Source organism: Chroicocephalus ridibundus, chromosome 2 (genome assembly GCF_963924245.1).
Source record: "Chroicocephalus ridibundus chromosome 2, bChrRid1.1, whole genome shotgun sequence".
Lineage (NCBI taxonomy): Eukaryota > Metazoa > Chordata > Aves > Charadriiformes > Laridae > Chroicocephalus > Chroicocephalus ridibundus.
Window position 1 is genome coordinate 79,979,386 of NC_086285.1, and position 25,076 is coordinate 80,004,461.

Consider the following 25,076-nt stretch of genomic DNA (forward strand, 5'->3'; position numbering starts at 1 on the left):
CAGGCCAATAAAGACAGAAAAATAATATTACAGATCAAAATAAAAGAAAATTGGGGAAGTTGAGGCAGACAGCAGCTCCATATCTTCTATAGCTAAACTATTAAGACAAAACCCAAGGTTTTGATACGCTTGGACCTGCAGTATATTCTGAGCAGGAGCTTGAAAAGCTGCGTCTGACTCTTCAACAAGTACCCCAGCTCAAGAGACACTACCTAACCTGATGAATAATTTAAGTTGTTTTGAACAAGACTGAACAACCCTGACAGGAAAGAACAAACGTAACAAGATACCTGTAACAAACAAAAAGAACAGGGAGGCCCACCCTAATCCACATTGCTCTTCCGAGTTACAGGATTTGACCAACATGTCCCACATCCCAGCAAGCACCCTCATCGCTACGTAGTAGGTTATGAGGTATTGGCCATTTTCTTACAAATGTGTGAGCTACATTTAATTTTATATACGTGCTTCACTATTACTGTTTATTCTTTTCCAAATTCTGTTATGTCTCTCACTCTATCCTGTCATAAAATTAGAACATAAGTGCTCTGAGTTACTGTTTCTAATATTTCTAAATATACCCTTGTCTAACAGAGGTAAGACCCTCACTGAAGTGCCAATCTTTGCTATATAATGCTGCTCAGGAAAAACATTTTCATAATTGTAATCCATTAAATTTTAATAAGAGTCTCAATTTCAAGGGGAAAAAAAAAAAAAAAAAAAAAAGAGTTAAGGGTATCTATTTCATCACTGCCTTCCCATTTTCTTTACAAACCATGTTTAGGCAGCAGAATTTCCACTGTCCCTGTATGTCATCCAGTTTAATTCAATCACTTTTCAGGTGACGCACTTTAAGTTATTTGCTAAAATATTAAAATATTTACCTGATTATTGGCTCAAGATCAGCATGCCTTCGTTCTTCCCTCTTCTGAAACCCCTGATTTAGTGCTCTTAAAATAGTCTTGTCAAATGCTTCAGAAGACAGTTCCTTTGGGAGCTGAGAAAAAGGTTAATGTTAAAAAATGAGTAGTTAGTTGACATTTTAAAGGCTATATTTATATTTGTTCACCATCAGTCTTTATATCTTTTCATATCACCAAGAAACCCTACTGTTCTAGTTTGAGTAAGTTAATTTACAGACTAAAGGTACAAATCATCATAACTTAGTTTTGCTACAGAAACACTTTGATATAAGGCCTCATATCAAATTCAAGTGTAAAACCATTTAAAGCTCTATTTGGAAGAACTACGTTCAGAAATTTACCAATGCTATGTTCTTTTCCAGAGAAATGTACAGCCTTTTTTGATTTATTTCTTTAAATCTTTCACACACAGAAAGAAGGTCTGAAAACAACATTAAAAAAATTACCAGAGATGACTGAATGCACTCTACTCAGTATCATTGGTTCGCTAGATTAAATTATTTCAAAGAAACAGGAGAAGAAAGGAGACTGCTTCAGTTATATAAAACAACAGACTGGGCAATATTGAGATTAATCAATAGCAATTCCTTCTCCAGTTGCTATTAACACTGAAGCTTCTTATGAAAATTCATTATAACTGTTTCCAATGCTACTATTACAAAGTGAGGTCTTCTGATGTTCTAGTTCAGAAGGCAAAATTCTTGCATCTAGAGAGCATGTCTATTTTAAATGAAAAATATTCCCTAGAACAAAGATTTTTCATATTTACCACTTCCAAAATAATGTACTTAAGTACATGAAAGCTGATCAAATTCATTAACTTATATTAAAAAAACTTTTAATTTTGTGGCAATTAAAAATAAACTGCCATAGCAAAAATGCTTCTTCCTAAAGTTAAAAGCTATCGCTAATCTGGTTAACATCTGTCATCAGCTATGATCAACGGCACTAAGCAATTTACACTACAGCAGCATCCTCCTTTTGCATATCTGGCATACACCCAATCCAGAGTGCCAGCTGGATATTACATCCTGCTAGTGGTACAACAGCAATGCACTAAGTAATTCTTTCACTGAATGAACTGCTAGTAATAGAGAGACGCTATGTCTAATGTAAATAATTGCTCAGTAACATACGTTAAAGGAACTTCTGGAATCCAGACAGATAGGTGCTGTTACAGTATTAGATTAGTACAGTGCTATAGCACCTGAAGCGTATTAGATGTAAAATGAGAAATAAGTGCTGAAAGCAGCTATTCTTAACTGACCCCTTTGGCTTTACTATGCACTATTGAGGAACTCTGACCGAAGAATTAGCCAGTATTAACCAAAAGGTACCAAAAAGTTACTGCAGAGGCATGGAGATGAGCAAACCTCCTGTCCTGGTGTTTTGTATTTAAATTTGTCTCTGGACAACTTTTTTTTTTCTTTAAAAACTTCATTAAAAGGAACTAAATTCCTTCTGTAGCTAAAGATTTAGTTATTCAAGCCCAAGATTAGGTGTCTAACTTAACTTCAGGTAATGAGACAGCCTTGTTACTTACAAGCTTATTAATTCTACCACATATTTGGGTAATTTCCAACACACAAAGAACATTTTATGCTTATCACCAAAGAAAAAGTGTTCTTTATATTTAAAGCATCCAAGTTATCCCATTTGCTACCTTAGTTTTTCCCACCAATGCTTCTATTCTGAAACAATTTTTACAGTTATCTTACTTCTATCACCCATAACCTTGGAATTTCCTATCATGTATTTTGACCATTCTTTTCTGTCCCTAGGAAATAGAGTGTACTACTTAACAATGCCATGCAAGACTGGAAATAAGAATAACAAAAAGCCAAAATGCAAGTGCATATGAACTGGACAGCATGCGTACTTCTACGGTGCTTTTTAAAGCAAGGTCTAAGTTTTATTCTGCTCTAACAGTTCTCTCTTTCTTCTCTACTTATGGTTACCAAACCAACACAAACCAAATATGTTTTTCAGCTGTGCGCATTCTCCACAGAACACCTCAGTCAGCTCACAGCAGCGGGTGGTTGTTTTCCTCTTGTCCTGCCATCTTCATTGTATCTAGACTCTGCTGGAGCAGTCATGCCAGCACATGGAACACTCCACATCTGAAGAGCTGCTGTCAAACTGGACAGCTCTGCAACATTTTGAACATGCACTTGAACGTTCATCCCAGAGCTGCATGGGATCCTGTACGACAGTCCTGCTTTTAAAGTTCTCTTCAGGAACAGATACATGCACCCTATATGGTGTGCAACACCCCATCCACAACCAGACACGCCATCCATAATTCAAATCCTCACAAATCAAGGTCTGGGAACTCTTGGAACTAGATACTCCAACTAGATTAAAGCAGCAGTGAATACTCTCTGCTTATTTCTACAGCTCTGGAAAACATAATGTTGATAATTGAAACGGTGCACAAGACAACGACCTTTGTACAGTAACTGACTTTCCACTTGCAATTAACACTGCAGTTGAGAACAGCAGATGCTATCAAAACATGCCCAAAACAGATCTGTCATTAACGCCCTGAACAGTGAGGAATTTAAATACAGAATTTTCCAGAATAGGTGAAACCCAAAATACTAGACACTGGCAATGAAAAACACAGTTCGAGGGTCTACAGATGGTCTCACGGAGTCTACATGTGGCCTACGCACACAAATGCATTCCCTGCTTGGGGCTGGGGACGAGAACAACTTAGAGAACTTTTACTTTTTTTTACGCATGCACACGCATGCACAAATAGTTGCCAGATTTTCCTCAAATTTAACTCCTTGCAACAGTGAATAGGCTTGTCTTTGTTCTACTGAAGAATACAACATTAAGAACTATTATGCTTATGATTCTGCCTCATTAATTAAAACCAACAAATGACACTCTCTAAGGTCATTCTATGAGGGACACCAATAAACAAATGAGCAGTGCTTGTACCTACACATTAATTCCGTAGGGAATACTAAAAACTCATCTGGTAGTTTTACGGTAGTTCAATTAAAACTATAAGTGCAATTTCAGATGAGACAAATGATCTCCTCCTGGGAAACTCCCCAAACATTCTGTTGAGCTTCTTCTTGTGTCAGGCTGATCCACCACAATATAGATGGTTTAAACGGTTAATACAATTGTGGAAAGTACAAAAATCTGGTAGCACACTTTTACTTCTGTAATTACACCCCAGAAATCACAGCTCTCACAGACTACGTCTGAAATTGTAAACCTGATGTGTAAACACTACTTTTATATTTCAATACTTACTTTTAGCAGGAATTCCTGAAGCTCCTGGTGTGTTTTTGTTACACATGTTACCGAAAGATCGGACCAGATTACCTAGTAAGGAAGGAAAAGAGAATGAGGAAAGTTTGTTTTTCCAAATATTATATCAGTTAGCTGATCTTAACATTTCCATAAATCTGACGATCTCAGTGTAAGAGTTAACACTTGCAGATAAGTAAACACCAGGCAAAACAGGGATAACGGTGTACCTTTTCAAAGACTTGTGGTTAAAGGAAGTATGAACAAATTCAGGTGAATGCAATGAAGTCCCTGAAGATTACCGACTTACTAACTCAGAAAGAAGCCAGGCAGAAGGCTCTGTAATTACAGGGCTTGTATCAAACAGACATCATTAACTGCAAAAACCAGGTACCAGAAAAAAGGACTGTAGGTCAGATATAGTGGATTAAGCTCTCGCTGCCATTATCATGAGTCAAAACAAAAAGGAAAAAAAAAAAACTATCTTTGTTTATATTACCTATAAAATAATTTTATCTGCCTCAGGCTTGAATCTTACATGGTCATACAGAAGTTGTTGTAGGGTACAATTCACAAAAAGTATCGCAAGTTACTGAAGAAGTTTCTCAAGAATCAGAGAGCATTTTGGTATATGCTTGTATAAAGTTTCAGCAGCTTCCTGTTCTGACACAACATGCAAGTAGTAAAACAGCACCTTCACATGCATATTTTGAGAAAAAAAAAAAGAAGTAAGCTTGGTTAGATGAGTGCTGCCTGACTTTAAGCCCACTTCTGGTCTTAAGATTCCCATTACGTGCATGGGAAGATTCTGTGTAATGGGAGTGGAGATGGCAATTATAAACATTCATTTACTCCCAAGAGTCAATAGAATAACATCAACGATCAACTACCTTCAACTTAACCCCCAGAAATGCCTACTACTCTTCGTGCCCCAGTTGGGAAGCCATGACTGTAATTGCTGTTATAACCTTAAAAAAGCAGTGTCTGGCAAGCACAAAATAATCTGCAGTGAGGAGCACAGTATATACCTGCACAGATGAGGAGAGGAAACTCTTTCCTAAAAGAACTGAGGTGGAGGAGTTTCAAGCTTACTCAAATACTTCCCAGAATATCTCCACATTCCCCCTTTAACAAAGAAATTCAAAACCACTGTCAAATCTGTCTACATGCTGAATTTTTAAAATAATTGTATTACTTTAAATATTAATAATCCATATGGGCATTCCATACAAACCTCTCCTACCTACTATTGTATTTTACCTAGTACTCAGTTCACAGACTATTCGGACAAAAGATCTATGACAAGGTTGAAATACTTGGGCGAGTTAACCTTTAAGACTTCGAATGCTAAATTCTACTTTACTGTCCTCACCGAAAGAAGGGTGTGGAATTTTTTTACAAATTTCACCTTCAGATATGATCAACAATAAGGTATCTGTTGCCACTACTTTACTTCAAAACCAAAAATGGTATACACATCAATTTAACTCTAATTTTAAGCTTCTAGTAATAACAGAAAAGAAAAAAAACCTGTAATTCACATCTATTTAGGGACTACAATATCAAATTTGGGGATCAACACATCAGTTTTCAGCTTAAAATGTTAGTTTTTTTAGGTTTGCCTCTTCAAAGAGCTGCCATTACTCATGTAACATGGCTAGTTATAATGTTTGATCTAAAACATTCTTTTGTTTTGGGGAAAAAAAAAAAAAGGTTAAATGTAACTCCATGTTCAAATCTAGTATACTACCAGACTCACATCTACTGGCCAAACGACTCATTGTTAGTCAGTCCCTGCTAAGAAAATTACTACTTTGACTCAAGTAAAACATCACCACCAATGGCCTTAGCAGCTATTATTTAACACCTACAGCCTTTAATACCAGACCTCAATACCAAAAGTTTCTCTTCCAAAGTAGTAACAAGCAGTGTTTCAGGTTTTGATTAAAATTGACTCACATAATTGTTCTAAATGTTGCCTCTGGCTATTACAATACATGAAGACTATACTACTAAGGCCTTCAAGTTTGTTGACATTTTTTAGCTTGTTTGTTTTTACCTTAACAAATAAACTCCAAAGCAAACAAACAAACCAACCCCCAGTCTTGTCAAAAACCACAGGAGCCATCCTCTTATGCTAAACATTCATGAAAGAGACCTAAGATGACCATATGACTCGAAGCAATACAAAGCTGCAGAGACAAGAACTGCACTCCTATGCAACTTCAACAATCAACTAGTTTTAGAATTCTTTGTAATGCTTACCTCAAATTAGCAAAAGGCAAGTTTCCTGAAGTGATGTCACACGCCTGGCTACAGCTGGTGTTTTACACCTTCCCACCTTATGTCCACAATTACATAAAACACCTAATCTGCACACAGAATCCAAGGTAACTACAGGATAATTCCAAGAATCTCTGAAGACCCCATGTAATTCAAAACTGCCTTCTGAGCAGGTATTTGAAACAAGCTGTATCTACAATACATAGATATGATGAAGACAATTACTTTAATATTCTAGAGGTTTATTTACTTACTTTGAACGTGTACTCCAAATGTTTATCAGCCCTTTTTCTTGGTACTCCTTTCAGGGTTATCTTCTCAATGTGTACAGCTGAAAGAAAAATACCTTATTGTACATGCCAAAATTACAGTCTGAAAGTCTGTCTACTTACCTAGGCACTCTGAGAACCACTTTATGCTATCTACTGACTCATACAACCCCACTCTTTCTCAGATGCTATTTTACTATAACAAACTGCAGGGGGCAGGTGGAGCATTGTTCTCTACTAAGTATTTCTCTGGCCTGACCACAGCCCCTTCATTGCAGATCGTGGGAATCTGTGCATTACCCAAGAGTTTATTTAGACTGAAAGTCACATAAATACCACAATATAACCGCTATAAGTGAAAAGACAATGAAAGGAAATCAAATTGCATCTTTACTCCAAGAAGTAACAAGCGCTGATAAAAGCCAGTGAAAGTGCCTTCCACATCCACGTTTCTGAAACATCAAGTAGTAATGAGAGCAAACTAAGGCAGAACCACCACATTTCTGAAAGGCACTTAGGTGGAAGGAAACACTTGGGGAATGCCTGAAGGAGACAGAAATTAGTGTTAGCAAACAGAAAATGAAGAGGAGAGGTAGAAAGCTATTACAATCGTACTGTATCATTAGATTGAACTGAAAAGGAAGGGGGGTACTTTGAAGTACTTGCTACTTTAACATTCCTTCCCCATAGTCTACTGTATTCAGGAATAGGCAAGTTCTGGCTGTGACTTGGTAAGAAGCAGCACCCTATGGCTATCAGGGTCCAGAAGTTTTCTGGAGGACATGTAACATTGTTCAGGTAATACTTGATATAAAAATTCCTCATGTAGCCGAGATGGGCTTTTCACTTTTCCTGCTACACTGGCCAAAGAATTCAACAGAATTTTAGTCCTTTACAAGCATGAGCACATCTTTACATGTAAAAAATTGTATTTGAAGAAGAGTTTGACCAGCCCTACACCATCAATGCTTCCTTTCAATGCTTTTAAAACTTTTTCTTTTATGAGGGGAGGTGAAAGGAGGGTGATGTTACCAGGTAACATTTTCCTTTCAATTTTTAACTGCATGTTTACATGGGATATACTGGGAACTAGGCATAAAAATAAAAACAAACAAAAAAAATCAAAAATCAACCTCCTACAAGTGTATGCTACAAAGCTTATTCTTGGAGATTAGGTAATTGCCATTTCATCTAACTTAGCATCTTTAATGAATTTTGTTAAAGTTACAATTAAAGTATCAGCCCGATCAAACATGCCTGTTCTAAGAGAACTAAATATTAGTAATTTCCTTAAAGGAATAATAAGCCTGCATATAAGTCTAGCGATAGTGTTAAAGCTTCCAAATCTTTTAATAGAAAGACTGACAAATACTGAGTGTGCTGGTGTACACTGGCTGTAACCCTCTACCTGGGAGCTAGAGCACTAGATGATAGCTTCATTTTTATCAGTTAATGAAGATTAATTATTACAAAGCAAAGAAATCTGAGATGCACTAATGATGCCAGACAATAACATACATCTATATCCTGCAAAAAGCCAAATGTTTGGTGACCTTAATTTTTACCATTCTGGTATAGATAAAAGCACTGATAGAAAAAGGCCTATGGCATAACATGAGTTTTGGTGCAGTAAAGTTTCCTAATGGCCAATGTTAAAATTGATACCATCAGCTGAATTGATATTCATAAGTTAATTAAAAAGTTGATTCCCATGACTGGAACTGAGAATAGTGGTTTAAATTGCATTTCACTATATGCATATATTTAACGTACATGATTCTGGAAACTAACACCATTAACATTCACAGACAAGCTTCTTTTCTAACAACATTGTGTTTATTTTAATCTATGGAATGTTCTCAGTGATAAATATATATATGTCCTCAAGTATAAAGAAATTTTATTATACAACGCAGCACTTTCAGCTTCCTTAACTTCTTTTTGCTGCTGTTGCATGCTTCATCATAATAAGTGATATGTCAGGTAATGACAGTGTTATTGCTGCATAGGTTTAGTTCCACAGTTTCAACAGACTGCTTTAGAATTCTGTTTCCACAATCATGTTTTAAATATTCTAAATTGCTAGACAAAGAAGAAATGTTTGAATACACAAGCCAATGAGGTGTATTACATCTCCACAATTATTGTGGACACAACACACGCATTCAGGACAATTCAGTCAAGCATGTATACGTACATGCCACTGTTTACATTGTAAATATAAATAGAGATTTCTAAAAATCATATTCATCACAGCTGAGAATACAAAACCCCCATGTTTTATTACCAGTGCTATTTCTAACCCAGTAAGGAGATTTCTGTAGCGGGGACCCCCTTTCTATCACATACCTATATAGCAAATATCACAAAATGATTCTGATCCTTCACTGTAGTCTCTAACTATGATAAAAGAATGCTGCGAAGTATTTAAGCTCTTCGCTAGATGCAATTGTACAACTTTTCTGTGCTTCTGTTACTTAATTCAAGTGTTGCTAAAGAAAGTCTCCCTTTTGTGTTTCTAATTTGTGAATATGAACACTTCGAAGTCTGTAAAAGGATTTGAAATAGGTTTGTTGTCTGTAATCTGCTATAATCTTTCTCTGTGTTTTTTTGCAAGGAATTAAAACTCTCAAATTGCCTGTCTTCAAAGTGTAATTAAATCTCCACAGAAGAGACAAAGGGACATTTATGAGGACAAAGGGAATAGCAATAGTTTTCCCAGATTGCCAGCTCTTCACTATCTGCAGGATAGCATAGACTAATTTTGAGTAGGCAAGAGATTCGCTAATCTTGTTGGAGAATAAAGGGTAAAAATAAATCTGTGTTCAATAATGCTCATTTCTTCAAAGAGAAGAAACTGTGCTGGCAATTGCTCAGAAGAATTCTGTTTACGCTCTGAAGCCTTGTTCTCATTCTCCCCAACAGAGCCAAAAGAATACTTACTTCTAGGGAAAGCCTTCCACTTCTCCAAACTACCACTTCTATAAAACCTCCTAATATGTGCTTTTTCTTTCTTTCTTTGTTTTTTAAGATTAATCAAATACAACTGAATCAAGTAGCAAAAGCCATCCACTGTTTCACAGTATCTTCATGCTTAGTTTTGCTTCAAAAATATGAATGCCATTAATAAAACTGCATTAATTTTTCTTGTTTTCTCCTAAATCCCACCTCCTTTTTCAAGAGGAACCCCATTTGCAATCAATTTTGGTGCATGCAGTCACTAGCAGTTAGCAGCTAACAAGAAGGGCAACTTGTTATAATAAAGAAAAGACCAAGTAGGCAGCAGAGAAGCTATTATACTTACCAACCAGTGCGGTTGCTCATTCGGATGAACAGCGAGACAGATGCAAGATTTCTACAATTCCAGTCAGAGTTTAGCATTCAAAAAAGCCTTAAAACATTCCTCAAAAGAAACCTCAGACAACATACCTTCTCGCTGAGGTCTATGGGAAGCCATTGGTAGTCCATCATGAGGTGCTGTGGTTCGTTCTAGCAAACTGGTCTCATTACTTGACATGCAGTCACTATGGGAAAAGTCATTCTAAAACGAGAAGGAAAAAAACAGAAGTGTCTTAATAGAATGTATTATTATCAAAGCTTGTTCTAAGCAGCAAAAATTACCAAAAAAAAAAGTTCCTTATTTGGCATCCTACAGGAGAAAAACCTGAAGCTCTTACAGTGGCAAAAAGGTGGTCATTAGCCAAGTCAGTTCTTACTTTTTTATTTATTTATTAAATGTCAACTATAACCTGTAATGTTTCACTGACCTTATTTTAAAAACAAAACAGGGCGGGGGACAGATCCACGTGCCTTTAGGGTATCTCAAGCTGGACAATTCAAGATCATTAGCTCAGAACTTCAGTGCTAACTTACTGTTAGTATGAACTCTTTTAATTACTAACCTGCAAAGTCATCTACTCACTATGCTCTACATATATCCCCCTCAATTGTTCATGCCCTGTATCTTCAGCCTGCCACCTCTTCTATACAGGAAATCATGAACAACTGTTTGGACAGTCTATCAGGACATATGGTCCTAACAGCTAAACCCATGCACCTCTTACTAATATTAACTAAACATTCAGAATGCAAACTAACACCCTCTCTTCCTCATAGAGAACAGGACAGACTGAAAGCTCATCTCCCCCAACAATTGCAGACTTCAAGATTATATGGCAAGAAATACTACTCGTTCAATACAGTACATAAGGAGGGACAAAACAAGAAGTTGAGATGCTTGAGTGTACCAGAAGAAAAGCAATGAAGCTGGTGAAAGGTCTCGAGAACAAGTCCCATGAAAAGCAGTTGAGGGAACTGGGGTTATTTAGTCTGGAAAAAAGGAGGCTGAGGTGAGACCTTGTCGCTCTCTATAACCACCTGAAAGGAGGTTGTAGTGAGGTGGGTGTCAGTTACTTCTCCCAAGTAACAAGCGATAGGACACGAGGAAATGGCCTCAAGTTGCACCAGGGGAGTTTTAGGATGGGTATTAGGACAAATTTCTTCACCCACAGGGTTGTCAAGCATTGGAACAGGCTGCCCCGGGAACTGGTGGAGTCCCCATCCCTGGAGGTATTTAAAAGACCTGTAGATGTGGTGCTTAGGGACATGGTTTAGTGGTGGACTTCGCAGCATTAGGTTTATGGTTGGACTCAATGATCTAAAAGGTCTTTTCCAATCTAAACAATTCTATGAAATCATACAAGACAGAAGACATGTACAAATAAGTAAGAGAAGAAAGAACAAACCAGGCTAACAATGATGAACTACAGAAAAGTATTAGATGAGCATGGACTACAAGTGGCTTCTCTAGGGAATCATCAGCCTACATAATTTTTCCCAAATTAAGATAATACATTAATGTATCAACCTACATGTTATCCAATGACCAGGTCTTGTTAAAAAAAACCAACTGACCAACCAAGGTAAAATTCAGAAACGTTTTAAAATGTCCAATTACTTCAGATGCAACTGGTTTTGTCAGTTGACCAGTTTAATTCCATGTTTCAAGGAAATGACACATTGCCTTAAAAAGATACATCCACAAAGAACTAGGAAATACTGGAAGTTACTAGCGAGTTTCTGGATTAATCTATTTTAAGCGAGGCTCCTCTATCTGTAACTAGTAGTGTAACATATGAGCTTAGCAAGTACCACCAATATGCCATCAATATGCAAATACCACATTGATGGTAGTGGCAGGAGCTCAGAGGGAAAGAGAAGGTAGCTCTCTGTTTAGACAGAACAAATCAACCAAATACCGTTTTTCATTTAGCACTGGAAGCTAAAACAGAGGGTAGGTTTCTTGGGAAAGCTTTCAAAAGAAGCAAGTTAAATAGAGGACATTCAATGCAATGCAGATATTTAGCAAATGGTCTGCATGAAAACTACAAGGTAAATAGGTATCTATCTTAGTAGTAGCTCTATAAAACAAATAGAATTCCTGGGAGAAATGTATACTTTCCAGAGTAGATGTATGTTGAAAGTTCAAAGCCTGTTCCTCTCATTAAGGATGAAGAACATTGCTCTACCGAAATACCTTCATAAAAGATGGATAAAGAAAAAACTTAAATCTTCAGACGGTTTTCTTATTTTTAAATATGGGACACATAAGATTCTGGGAATAAGTGACAGAATATACGTGAGAATTTTTGTCCCTGAAGGACTTGTGCAACATAATGGGACAAAGACTAATTACCTTGTTTGGTACAGAGGACCCCAAGACTGTCATGACAGGCAGAACAGAATGAGGAAGCACAGAGGTGTCAAAAGACATTGGAATCCCCTTGCACTTTGTAACTTCTTCAATGAACAACTTCAGATTTGACAGACATACCAACTAAAGCTTGCTTCATCTTACTAAACCACCTTACTAAATCACCTACAGTGTGGGTACAAACTGTGGCAATTCCAAACCATACACTCAACTCATTTAGGACCAAGTAAGTACACAGGCATCAAGCTGGCACTAAGCATACTGTTTATCTAACTTTCATCAGTCACATCGACAGCAGTACACAATTAGCAAGTGAATATCTATGTGCCTTTAGACTGCAATACAGATGGTCTGAGGAGCTGAATGACATTTCAGCTGTTTCATCTAAGTCAGTGTACGGTTTGTATTCCACACTAAGCATCAGTAATTTCAGGTTTCAAAGCAATCAGACTTAAAATATAGAGCATGCTTTGTTTCCTCAGGATAAAACCCATACCAGCCCCTAGTCACTCAGTAAACAACCTCGGCAAACGTAACTGATCAAAACAGTATTTTATGCTTCAAACATCTAATAAATTATGAGCGCAATGTCATACTTGGAATAAGAAAGGAAAATAGCTGTGTATCAACGAGATTGCATTTTAACAGCTTTAGCAAATTTGCAAGTTTAGTTTAATTAAAATAAAAAAACCACAAGCATTCTCCTCAAGACTCCCATTAATACTGTTTTGTTAGACATTTCATAACAACTGTGGACATAACCAAACCCAAGTACTTCACTTTTTAAGTGTTAAGTCCTGGTCATGCATTATTCACCAAACTGCTGGCATTTGAGCATTAAAGTTATTCGGTTAGAACTGTGATTCATTTAAGACTGTCCATAAAAAGCACTACTACTATGATTAACTGGCTGTATCCAAACTATGTAAGCTAGCAAGTTTAGCACATATTTTGGTATGAGTGAATGTCTTCCTGACATGAAATCAAACAACTGAAGCAAGATTTTTAGTGATCAATGTCAGTTCTCTGGGAGAAGTAAGGTCTTCCTTAAACTATGGCCACACGCTTTGCCAAAAGCAACTTTGATACCTTTCTTCCACACCACATAAAGAAGATGACAGACATTTGGATTAACTCTGACAGGGGCTCTCAAACTATTCAATTTGCTTTACTTTTCTAAGATGTCTTTTTCCACCTCTGAAAACATGACTGTAAGAGCTGAAGGCAGTGCTTCATTCATTTTAAGGAACAAGCTGAGACTTCCACCTAATCAATTACCTTTTTTTAAAAATCAAAAATGGATCTAAACCCAATCAAATTTAAAGTCAGACCTTCTAATGCATTCAAGGTCAGGCTTTTTGTTTTGATTAATGGAAAAATAAGTTACAGTCTGTTCTAAAAAACAATTGCTAGTTAAGAAGTCAAAGAAATCGTGAGCAGTTTTTAGAAGAGAGGTGTGGAAATGAGATTTACTTCAAAGATGTATTCTGCTCAGCTCATGCCAAAGCAGCATTAAATATTGCTGCTACACCTCCTAGTACTAGAAAACTGCTTCTCACCTAGCACATACATCATCTTTGTAACAGTGTTCAAATATTTTTGCAGATAATTATTCTACAATGGTTACTTTTCAATCCATGGCAGCGTTCTATACCAGGCGAACTACATCCACATTTGAATTGCAAAATATTACATGGTTCAAACCTGTATTTAAACAAGTAAGTCCTCATACTGATGATTTTATAAATCATCATAATTGTAAAAAAAGTTCGTAAGTTATTCACTTGAAAAATTCTTCACCTAGAAAGTTAAACCAGTAATATGTACTGCATGTATTCTGTGAATAATGGCTTTCACAATACCTAGTGGAACACAGGAGGTAGACAGTAGGGTAATCCAGGGCAGTCATAAGCTTTACCTTACTGCTTGCAAGGGTTGTTTCTGTGCCAGCTCCAGATCCTATCTTAAGCTGCATTGCAACTCTTCACATTTGGTGTTAGCTGCTTTGACAGTCCTACATCAAACACTCACAAGTAACTAAAATACAAGTCGCAGTGTCAGAGTGGACAACTCCAGCATACAAGTGACAGGAGCTCCTGTCAATGGTCATACGGTGTAGTGCTCATTGTGCTAGTCATTTCCTGTTAATGAATAAAATGTATTCACGTAACACACACCAAGCGTAAGGTTAATTCTTGCATAAGCCTTTGTCACTGTAAGGCTTTCACATGCAAGGATTCACTGCAGCTCATAGTGCTGCTGCTAATGATTAAAATACAGTGAAGCAAGAAATGTGGGCGGCCTCAAACCAGTTGCCAGATAATTAATTTGATAATCACACAGATCTTTGTGACGGGCTAGAGGATTAACTACATTTCTCCTTGAAAGTGAAATGAGCTAAGAGAGCGCTCTAAAAATTGTCTGCTCTCACAATCTAGACCAGAGTTTTGTGTCCAAGACATCCTTCCTCACATGGTTGAGAGCAAGTACCATATTAAAAAAAAAAACACCTATCACTTGAGATGTTTCCTGGGACTGCAAAGACAAGGACCAAATGCCTGAAGTGGAGAGACATCCTGCTTGGAAGGATGTTGCTCTGTATAACTAGCGTATGTGAGCTGAGCAAATCTCAGCTAGTCTACACATGACAGATGTCCAAACTCTGTCTTCTATTAACGTAGATGGCTGATCAAAAAATGTCATGCTGGTATTGGTTTGGCAATATGTAATGAAATCTGTTATTGGATAGCCTACTGATCATCATGAGCAAGTGACTGATGCACATAAGTCTTCCGATGTTTGCATTGCACTTTCATAAAAGAAAGTGCATTCACGCATCAGCTCTGATGAGCACTAACAAGGGAAACCTGCTTACAGCAGCTGGACAGCTCGATTAGTTCTACATGCCCCAATATGAAAGCTTATTTTTCTGCAAGACTTCAGTAAATGTGCTGTTAGGGACAGCACAGTTAGCCTTGCATGCTGTGCAGATGTAAACTGGCACAGCTCATTCATTCACATACAAGTGGGAACTGGCAAACAAAACCAGATGAAAGAAGGCATCTTGGAAGAATCAAGGTCTAACTCATGACCACAAGTTATCAACTACAGCATCTGTACCTTAGAGAAATCTGAGTGATGTCAGAATAATCACTTATAGATGTGGTGCCAGTTACAAGACCAAAGCCATAATTTGCTTAAAACAATCCTTACAAGCTACGACCCTTACTGTTTCACAGCTGTGATACACAGATACGTAGCTATGTAGCTAGGTTAGCACAAAGGCTAAACATCACCTCTTAAGAAGCAACAATCAGCAGAAACCACACGTGTACTTACATGCTGCTGAACCCTCTCTTGATGACAACAGCAGCAAAGAGGAAGCCTGGTACTCAAGACTGTGTGCAGTTCTATCTGCACCCTATCACCTAATTCTTACTGTTGGTTGGATGTAGGGATAGAACATTCACACCATCTTACACTTAAATGGAAATCCAGCACATGCTGGATCACTCTCAGAATCCACATTCACAAATGCAAACATACAGGGCTGCAATGCTTTAAAATCTGTTTAGTGTTGACAACTGTTGATGCAACAGATCTTCTATGCAAAAAATCCACTACTGTCTTGGACAAGCTGCCAGCCAAATGCAAGATCAAGACTGAAGACAATTATCCAACTGACATTGCTGCTAAATTATGCTTCAGTTTGCAAGTTTTTGACTATGCAATGGCACTGTCTGATTGATTTGAGATGCAGACAGCTGACAAGACTAAGAACAGAATCGGCCTCAAGATCTAAGACCACAAAGATCTACCAAATGATCTTTCTTTTGGCCACAGCCACCAAACAACTTAAATGCTTCCCTGTTAGCTTATCTTTTCACAGGCAGAATCAACCTCCAGACCAGTAATGCTTATTCCACATAGAATCATAGGCTGGAGAAATGGGCTGACGGGAACCTCATGAATTTCAACAAGGAGAAGCACAGTCTTGTACCTGGGGAGGAACAACTACAGGTACCACACAAGCTGGGGTCTAACCAGCTAGAACGCAACTTTGCACAAAGGACCCATACATATAAAAATGTATATATATACATCTGAAGAGAGGGTGCAAAGCGGATGGAGCCAGACTTTTTTCAGTGACGACCAGTGACCGGACCAGAGGCAGTGGGCACAAACAGAAACACAGGAGATTCCCTCTGAACATCAGGAAACACTTTTTCATTGTGAGGGTGACCAAGCACTGGCACAGGTTGCCCAAAGAGGCTGTGGAAGTCTCCATCCTTGGAGACAGTTAAAGGCCATCTGGACATGGTCCTGGGTAACCAGCTGTAGGTGGTCCCACTTAAGGGCAAAGGTGGCGGATAAGATGACCTCCAGAGGTCCCAGCCAACCTCAGTCACTTCGTGGTTCTGTGACCAGACATAAAATCCCATAACATGCCAAATAAAAACCTGACTGGCTGAACATATGGTTCAAATGGATAATGCGCAACTGCCCCATTAACTCGTATCTAGTAAGCTGGACTGCACAGAGTATGTACAGTTGCCCAAGAGTACTTTAAGGCATATTTGTTTAGTGAAACTATTTTAAGAGTTCACCTGTAAGTGGCAGCAACAAAACACTATAAGGGAGTCAGCAACCTTTTGAAAAAAGCATCAGCTGATTCAGGGAGGAAAAGCACACCATACAACACCTTCAGCAATCACTTACTGACTGACTTGAAGCACTGTGAAATCATGACAATTTTGAGACAAAGGGCATACCAACCCTTTATGCAGCATTACCAATTTCAGCTATCAAGGCCTGCGACAATCACACTTGAAGTACTAGGTGTATCAACTACAGCAATGATTTACAGTGCTGGGGGAATACCGCACATTGTGTTTGCTAGGAACACAGCACGTTCTTTCTCTAAGTCTCATCTGCACCAGAGCTTTTAACTGGACTAGAACCACAGTTTCGGTCCAACCTAGCTAGCCTGTGAGAAAGTAGAAAACTTGAAGCTAAAGCCAACAATGCAACAGTTCTGCTGTGACTGCATCGCCAGTTAGTTGCTCATCCAACACCTTTGTGTAACTTCAGTACTTTTACAATTGTCTGTTGAGTGAATAAGAAGAAAATTACTTGAATGTATTAGTTCAGACTGGTATTAAAATTATTCTTACAACGGCCTAGAGCAATGGGAAGATTTAAAAAACATTCGACCCTTAAGAATGGTTCACTGAAGTACAATTAGTACTGAGAACAGATAATGCCTTCATTACTACTTTTAACTACCAGCAGAGGGTAATATGTCATTTTTTCCAATTCTTGAACTCAAGAGGTCTAAGCAGTTTGGTTAAAAGTTTTCTTTCATGTATGGAAGTTCTGAATAACAGAAAATCTCTCTGTCATGTTCTTATCTCACTCTTCCAAGGCATTAAATCTCCTTTCACTATTAAAAGTATTTTTTACTTTCTTCTCCCAAAAAGGACAAGATTAAGAGGTTGAGGAAAGGCAAGAAGCGCAAGAAGCTCAGGAAGGAATGCAGTTTCCGGCCAGATCTCTGAGATTGTCCGCTGCAAGGTTCAGTCTCTGGAAGTATAAACCCTTAGACTTGGGGTATACCACAGAAATTCACCAAGTCTTGAAGGAAAATCAGACATTTAGTATTAACGGAGTTAATTGAGAATCAACTGTAGTCTTTTCTAGGGTAGCTATGGCTAGACACTGATATTGGCAAATAAATGAAGTGACAGAGATTTAAGTAGACAGAATCCTACATTTTCAGTGGTTTCATATATACAGCCATCTTGCTGCTGCTGTCTGCATGCTTTTCTGCAGCTCTTTAGAAAGAGCTGGGAGTCCTTGGTACTCCAAGCCCAGTGAGATCCTACAGCTTAACAAACGTAATCTAAGTGCAAGCATTACAAAGTCATGGGTATATTTTCAATGCTGTCAGTGTTCATTTAATATGTTGGAAAATAAACTGGCATGAAAATCAGCAAGAGGCAGATTAACCCCAGTATAAAGGGACTGGGTGAGGCTACAAACTTCTCTTGTCCTAACACCTCATATTTAGAGACAAACGACTAAAACAACTGAGAGCAGTGAAAGTTTTTACTCAGCAATTTCCTAGAGCATTAGCATGCACATTTAGACAGAAGCCTTTCATTTTAGGCATTGTCTTTTATCTAGTTGTGACTTCCTTTCCAGAAGACTTCCAGTAATGTTTCTGGAAATCCTTAACTCCTGTTTGGAGTCAGAGAAATTCCTGCTCAGAGACAAGGCTGATTGAGGGAGCCGGAATACTTTTTACCTCAGTGTGCAAAACCCGTAAAACATTTGTATTTTCCTGGAGCATACCACCATTTAAAAGATCTTAGGCAAGAGTAAAATGACATTTTTTATCTTTCTGTCTCTTGTTTAAATCAGACTCTGAAAACACACTTTTCCTTATACTCAACTCCATGACACTAAAAAGAATACACTGCAGCTTCAAAATGGGATTGCCTGTATTTTTGTTCCTACAGACAGAGCTCTTAAGATTCTAAAATTAAGTTCTACTACCTTGTTGTGCTGCCAGTCACTGAAGATCAATTATAAAAGCACTATTATAATTTGCAGACAAAATATTCTATAAATAGAAGACTACTAAGAAAAATACTCTGTAAATAGAAACTTTCCCTTTGTTTGCAAGTAGAGATTTTTTTCTGTAAAGAATCCTCCAGCCAGCAATTATAATACTATTCAGCAAACCATTATCTCCAGGAGATTGCTTATTTCAACAGAACCTTAGTTCTATTACTGTCAAGTATGCCTGATTAAATGTTCCAGTGTCTAATGTAAGCCACATTTATTATGTTAGCACATATTCAGACCTCCTTCAGTGTTTCAGCATTCTGATCTCAGATCTTGGATAGGACTGACTTTATTGTTTATCGTGTTCTAACAGCTTTGATACCGATTAACTTATTCAACAAATATAATCAACAGAAGAATTAAGCTATGTGTTCTGTTACTTAAATCAATACATATAGTGGTATCGACAGATTCTTTGCACATTAATGCTTGTTTTATGACTACAGATGCAAATGCTGCTGATTTATTTCAACTTTAGATTCAAAGTTCATATTCTGCACAGCTTAATGTACCAATGACTTTTTTTCCAAAAGATTCATTAAAAATTATGCCTTCATTTTAAAATCTGCAAATAGTATCATGTTTCTACCTTAAGTAAAAAAAAAGAAAAGGATTTCAGAATACTTTCTTAAAGAAACAAAGTTTATGCAATTATAAAGCAATCCTTCCTCTGCCCATCCCACTCCAACAGTCTCCTACAAACTTCTGAATTCATCAGCCATTTCCAGCTATATTTGTTAAAACGTATCACTAAGAAATGTTAAGTTCTTAAAGGATCATTGAAATAAGAGACCAAAAAGAGCAGCAATCCTATTAATCCTTTGTCAAGAAGCAACTTTAAAGTGAGCTCCATCTTATCAGACAGCACAGATTCTATCCAGAAAACATAATCCAAATCATGGGAAAAAAGAAAACTGCTTTATGTTCTAGTAAATTGCCCACAAACTCTCTGTAGGTGAACCTCTCAAGTTTTGCTACTCCTTACAGATAAATGTTGCAGCTCCTTGAAACCGCAAACCAAGCCATTTTGTTAGATATGGCACATGCAGTAACATAGTCCTTGCCCTAAGGAATTCAGAATCTAAACTTGACAAATAAACTACCTGGCTCAATTCCAGGTCTGAACTCCATCACCTCTGTAGGCTGACTTCACGTCACCGCTGCTTGCCACAGATACGTGTTATTTCCCGGGCCATGTGAACAACAGCTCTCCTACCATCAGAAGACATGAGCTGAGAAAGCCCGGGGGTGTGAAGGAAAGGAAGCCCGGCACTGAGCTAGCAGCCTCTCAGCGCAAAACTTCTCGTGTGGTTTATCCGCTCGATAAACCAGGCACCCCGCAGCCCCTCCCGGCACAGGCCGCGCTTGCGGCAAAGCCTTCCCGCAAAGATCCCAGGGTCTCTCCCCCCATACCCCCACCCCCTTCGGGAGAAAGGCTAAGAGCTGCCCAGCGCCAGCCCCTCGGGCCGAGCCCCGGGAACCGAAGGGACCGGCCGCGTCCCTTCCCCGTTATGCAACGGCTGGCGCCGCCCCTCCCCCGGCGGCACGGAGAGGAAACCGCCCTGCCGGCACGTGACGAGGAGCGCAGGCTCCGCCGCCGCCATCTTGAATGGGGGCGGGAAGCGGCGGCGACCATCCGTCACCGCATCCCGGCCCGGGGAGGGCTCTGGCCGAGCGGCTGGCCGCGGACCGGCCCGCTCGGCCCCAGTGGGGCGGAGGGGAACGGGGGCTGTGCCCTCACCGGGCGGGGAGGCGCCACGATCGACCCCTTGTCCCCGCAAACAAAGCGAGAGGTCACCCCACTCAGGCCGGGAGAGACCGACAGGCCCTTACGGTGTTCTGCGGGCCGGGATCCGTCCCCCCGCCACTCACCGGTTCTCCTGCCCCCGCGGAACCGGCCCGTCCCTCTTTCACGGGGGAGGAGAAAGCTCAACTCCTTCTGCCAGGTGCGGCCATTGCAAAACGTGACAGGAACCGCCCGCTGCGGGTCCTTGCCGTGCGGCCGTGAGGCGCGGCAGCAGGGCGGCCCCGGGGCGGGGGGGACACGGGCCGGGCAGGCTGCAGGGGCGCGGGGCACCGCCGCCATCAGCGGGGAGGGAGGTGAAGCCGCCGGTGCCGTATGGCTACTGCCGGCACGGCCAGGGTTGTAACCAGAGAGGAAACCCAGCCCTTCTGACCCGGGGCCAGCCGAGGAAAGATTCAAAGAGGCCTTTATGAACCGTTTCAGTTCATAAATGCACAGCCCCGAGGGCACTTGAATTTCAGAGATTAAAGGAGGCTAAAAAGCCTGCAGACACCTGACGTGATTTTAAATCAAGACCAATTTAACAGTACAGGTGCATTTTGCCAGGGAAGTCTTTAACGGTGCTACTAACTCCATTTCCATCAGTGTCTTATCTGTGAGGGTCCCACTGTCCCTGTAAACGTGTGCTGAAAATACTCATCAGAAACCCATCAATCCCTCTGTTTCCTGTCAGCCATTATTTCCCAGACAACGCTCTGCTGTATGTACAATTTAACCATTAAGAAAGGGAAGAAAATCCTACAGAAGGGATGCTGTTTCAGTCCTGTGCAGACTAGCGACTATGTGATGTGCATGTTCAGCCAAGCTCACTCCGGTCTCTCAGTGCTCCCTGAGTAAACGAAACCACCACAACTTGGAAAGCCTGCTCTTATGCCAAAGCCAGAGTGCTGCACAAACCAGACTTCAGTGCCAGTTGTTGACGAGAGCCTGATCTAATGCATTTGGTGGGACACACTGAGCAGCTACAACCGACGTGCCAGTTTCAGGCAGGAAGTGTGTTTCCAGTTATTAAGCACTTTAAACCCAGGGAGAACAGTGTCCAGTCTTACCACTTCCTGCAACTTGATCTTCTCCCCCTAAAGCTGGGCTTCCAGGATTCATTTTGGGATAGAGCTAGACTTGATGCAGGTTGATGAGCCAAAATAAACACTTTTTGGACTTACGCTATGAATTCATTATGATTTCAGTACCATAATATCTACCCACTAGTTTATGACCTGCCAAACGTGCTTTGGCCTTAAAATGACACAAGGATGTGTTCAACGTATTTGAAGGCTTACAAATTCATTCCCATCTCCTCTGAGTACTCCTCAAGAGCATAGCCCATCTTTACCTCCTTTTTAGGAACCATTCCTTTCGTATAGCAAGCAATGTAAAACAGTTTTCTAGGAGTGGCTGAATTGGATAGCGCTGCAAGTAAACTTAGAAACAAAATCCAAACTCCCCAACCCTTACTGTTTTGTACCTTTTCCTGTAAAGTACCCAATGAAAACCTGATGTGTTCAGTTGAACGGCTTCATAAACACCTACCTTCCAGCCCTTTCTTCCCCTTTGCGCAAGAGGCCATCTATGGACCAAAAACCGCAGAGCTCCAAGATGATGGCTTGGTTGCATATATATGGGGCAGACTGTAAAGCCAATGCTCGCCAAGAGGGCAGCAGTGAACAGCACTGGGGGACAACCTTTGTTCAAACATAGCTGCTGCACAGAAGGCTTCAGTGCTACTCACTGAAAGTCTTCATTCTCGGTGACAGCCACCTTCTAGCAACAAGTGCCACATCTGCCTTCAAGATGTGCTTTGCTGTTTCCCGACAGCCACCTATAAAAATCAGCTTTTCTCTGAACAGAAGCCCTAGTTGTGACATTTTGATTTGCTCCTTTAGTAGAGTGATTACCACCCAATCCCAAACACCTTCAGCCACCTCACTGAACATGGCTTTTCAGAAAACCAGCCACAGAGCCACCGATCCCTGACTGCTGCCCTGATCCCTACCAAGTCCAAGCCTAAGTTGCATTTGGGGGTGGGGGTGGGTGTGGGAGTTGGGTAGCAGGTTCCATATAAAAATTATTTCAATGCATTCTATTGTTTTAAGGCCCTAAAGAATGCTCTCTTAGACTGTATGGTTTCTATCTAGCATTATTATTATTTTTTACAAGTTTAGTCAAGCTGTCGCTTGTAGTTCTGCATAGCACAACTTCTCCAGTGTCCCACAGGGTACAAAGACAGCCGGTCAGGCTGTAGCGATACTCTGCACCCCGCGCTCCAGCAAGGCAGGATTCAAAAAGCAGTGCTCCACAAAGCATGGCAGGCTAGGAAAAGTCCTCCCTCCCCAACTCTACTACGTAATAATCAGGCACTGTTACGTCACAACAAGACATTTGTACTAGACACTACAGCAGCTTGTGGGGGTGGCCGGGGCCTACACCACCCGTGGAGGGGGGGTGGGAATAGAACGAGCAATGAGGCAAGACGGGACGGGCCACGTCCTAACGTGGGGGTGGGGGGGGTCGGGGAAAGGCGAGCGGCCGCCCCCAGCTCCCAGGAAATCGGGAGGGGGTGAAGGAAGGAGGAGGGAACCGCCTGGTGAGATGGCGCGGCGGGAAGAGACGGGGACGCGGCGCTACCTGGGCTTGGTGGCGGCCGAAGCCCTCCTCTTCCTGGTCCCCACACAAGGCCCTCCGCAGCCGCTCCAGGTGCTCCCGCAGGGTGACCCGCTGGTGGAAGGAGAAGGCCGGGTGTAGCGATGCCATGGTGAAGAGCAGGAGCAGCTCCTCTTGCGCGCCGAAGCCCAGGCCCTGGGCGGGGGGGAGGCCGGCCTGCCCGTTTTCTCCAGCTCCGTCCATCACCATCACCACCTCCTCCTCCTCCTCGGCCCCCTCCTCCTCGGCAGCGCCCGCCGGGGGCCGCCGCGCCGGGCAGCTCTGCAGGATGGAGTCCACCTGGGGCAGGAGGCGGTGGAGGCGGCCGGCGGCCTCCCGGTTCTCAGAGCCCAGCAGGGCCAGGTAGACGATGAGCTTGGAGCGCACGGCCGGGTCGCGGAAGTCGCCGAGCTGCCCGGGGTCGCTCAGCCCGTTGGCCTTCGCCTCCGAGTCGCGGAGGCAGTGGTAGTCCTTGCGGGCCAGGTCTTCCAGGCAGGAGCCCAGGAACCGCAGCTCCAGCGGGTTGCACAGGTCCAGCAGCCCCACCATGAACTCCAGCCGCTGCGCCGAGCCCAGCACCAGCCCAAACCACTCGTACACCGTCTCCTTGTCGGTGCGGGCCGCCGCCGAGCCGGGCCCGCCGCCACCCGGAGCGGTGAGCGCGGCGGGGGGGGCCGGCGGACCAGGCCCCGGCCCTGGCCCCGGCCCCAAGCCGTGCAGCTGGCTCGGCCTCTCCAGCCCGCACCCCCTCCCCGCGGCGGCGCCCCCGCGGGCCGGCGCCCGGGGCACCTGCTGTAGCTGGAGGCGGCAGTCCAGGGCACCGCCGGGCTCCTTCAGCCCCAGCCCCGCGGCTGCCACCGCCTCTTCCGCCGCCGCCTTGTGGCTCGTCTGCTTCAGGGGCAGCTTCATCTTCAGCATCCTCGGCGCGGGGGGGACGCGGGCATCCGACGGGGCCCGGCTCCGGGACGGGACGGGGCCCGGCCGGGGGCGGGGGGAAGGTGCGGCGGGACGCGGCCGGGGGGCGGCGGTCAGGGGGAGCCGCTCATGCTGCCGCGGGCCCTGCCGGCGCGAGAGCAACGGTCCCGGCGTGCGCGCGCCCGCGCGCGTGGGGAGTGGGCGGGCGGGTGGGGGAAGGGCGGGCCTGGCTGGCGGCGGCGGCGGCTCCCGCAGCGGTTCCCCCTCCCTCACCGCGCGCGCGCGCGCTTCCCCCGGCGCCCGTGCGCGCGCGCGCAGAGCCGGAGACAGCGGTCGGCGCTCGCGGACCCGGCCGTGCGCGGACTGAGCGCGAGCTCCCGGTAGGGGGTGCGCGGGGGGTTGGGGAGGGGAAAATGACGCGGGCGGGCGGAGCGCGCCTCTCCGCCTATCGGCGCCGTCGACGTCAGCGCGCTGGCGGAGCGTGCGAGGCGCCCGGGCGGGGCCGGGCTGCGAGCGGTGGGCTCCGGCCTGAGGCGGCCGCCCGGCCTCGGCCCGCGCCGGCGAACAGGGGCTAGAACAGGGATCGCCTGGGCGCACGGCGGGCACCGAGCCTCCACCCGACCTCGCTC

At 42.3% G+C, this 25,076-nt stretch overlaps 1 protein-coding gene across 4 annotated transcripts in view; it reads right to left on the reverse strand.

Moving 5' to 3' along the window:
* Positions 1 to 24,798, reverse strand: part of ZCCHC2 (zinc finger CCHC-type containing 2) — a 44,816-nt gene extending 20,018 nt beyond the window's left edge. For all 4 annotated transcript variants that reach the window (XM_063326056.1, XM_063326054.1, XM_063326053.1 and 1 more), the window contains exons 1-5: positions 23,518 to 24,798; positions 10,175 to 10,286; positions 6,731 to 6,807; positions 4,197 to 4,268; positions 885 to 997 (exon numbers count right to left, since the gene is read on the reverse strand). In XM_063326056.1, the coding sequence (XP_063182126.1) occupies positions 885 to 997; positions 4,197 to 4,268; positions 6,731 to 6,807; positions 10,175 to 10,286; positions 23,518 to 24,450 (1,307 nt within the window). In that variant the 5' untranslated portion in view covers positions 24,451 to 24,798. The remainder of the gene's footprint in view (positions 1 to 884; positions 998 to 4,196; positions 4,269 to 6,730; positions 6,808 to 10,174; positions 10,287 to 23,517) is intronic.
* Positions 24,799 to 25,076: the final 278 nt, after the last annotated feature.